The sequence below is a fragment of the Tribolium madens genome, unplaced genomic scaffold (assembly GCF_015345945.1).
Source record: "Tribolium madens isolate multiple individuals breed KSU strain unplaced genomic scaffold, Tmad_KSU_1.1 Scaffold_97;HRSCAF=244;Tcas5.2_LG3a, whole genome shotgun sequence".
Lineage (NCBI taxonomy): Eukaryota > Metazoa > Arthropoda > Insecta > Coleoptera > Tenebrionidae > Tribolium > Tribolium madens.
The window spans coordinates 13,409,185-13,410,178 of record NW_025401069.1 but is presented as its reverse complement, the minus strand read 5'-3'; the positions used below and the strand labels follow the sequence as shown (position 1 = coordinate 13,410,178).

Below are 994 nucleotides of genomic sequence, written 5' to 3'. Positions count from 1 at the left end.
GAGGTATTTGATTAAACTAATTCGATTGGTTAAGATTGAACACTAAATATTTAAATAGGGGATAATAATAAATCAAAATCTTTCACAGGCTTTTTTTCTTAAAAAAAAAAAGATTTATTATTATCCTCTATTGGAGAGGTATTTGATTAAACTAATTCGATTGGTTAATATTGTCCATTTCAGGGCGGGGCTACGATGCGTGTCGTTAACCAAATGTTGACCGAAATGGATGGTGTGCAAGACCGACAAGGGGTTTACCTCCTTGCTGCGAGTAATAGACCTGATATTATCGATCCGGCGGTCTTAAGGCCGGGCCGTTTTGACAAAATCTTATTTGTGGGTTTACCAACAGCAAATGACCGGATTGAGATTTTGAGGGCTATTACGAGAAATGGTACAAGGCCTCGTTTAGCCCCCGATGTAGACCTTGAAGCTATAGCGACGTCGGAGCAATGCCGGGGGTACACGGGGGCCGATTTGGCAGCATTGGTTAAAGAAGCCGGGATTGTGGCTTTGAAGGAGTTTATGTTGTGTGGGGACACGCAAAAATCTTTGATTGTTAATATGGAACATTTTACTCGAGCTATTGCGAAAATTAGACCGTCTGTGCCTGAGAAGGTTTGTTTTTTGGTTAAATTTCATTTGGTTTAATTATGGTTTCAGGATCAAAAACATTATGAAAAATTGCGGAAAATGTACGCCGTTGTTCCTGAAAATGAAGTAGAGGAGATGGAATATTCTTAAACAGTATTTGGGCCCCAAGACTCGAATTTGATTTGGTACTTTAGTGTTATTTTTTTGTACAATTAAGTCTGTACTGATTTAATTTAAAAAATGTAGGAGTTACTAAATGTTATACACATATTTTTACCGTTCACACAACTATTTTTATATTTGTGGTAAATAGTTTACCGGTTAAGTTATGTATCTAAGGGTGACACAAATAGTTGTAAAAAAGTTTATAACGAGAGTGAAATAAAATTCAAATTGTAGA

General features: G+C 36.4%; 1 protein-coding gene across 2 annotated transcripts in view; it reads left to right on the top strand.

Moving 5' to 3' along the window:
- The window catches only part of LOC123015355 (nuclear valosin-containing protein-like), a 7,996-nt gene extending 7,002 nt beyond the window's left edge, over nt 1-994 (top strand). For both annotated transcript variants that reach the window (XM_044415084.1, XM_044415082.1), the window contains exons 8-9: nt 184-618; nt 664-994. In XM_044415084.1, the coding sequence (XP_044271019.1) occupies nt 184-618; nt 664-744 (516 nt within the window). In that variant the 3' untranslated portion in view covers nt 745-994. The remainder of the gene's footprint in view (nt 1-183; nt 619-663) is intronic.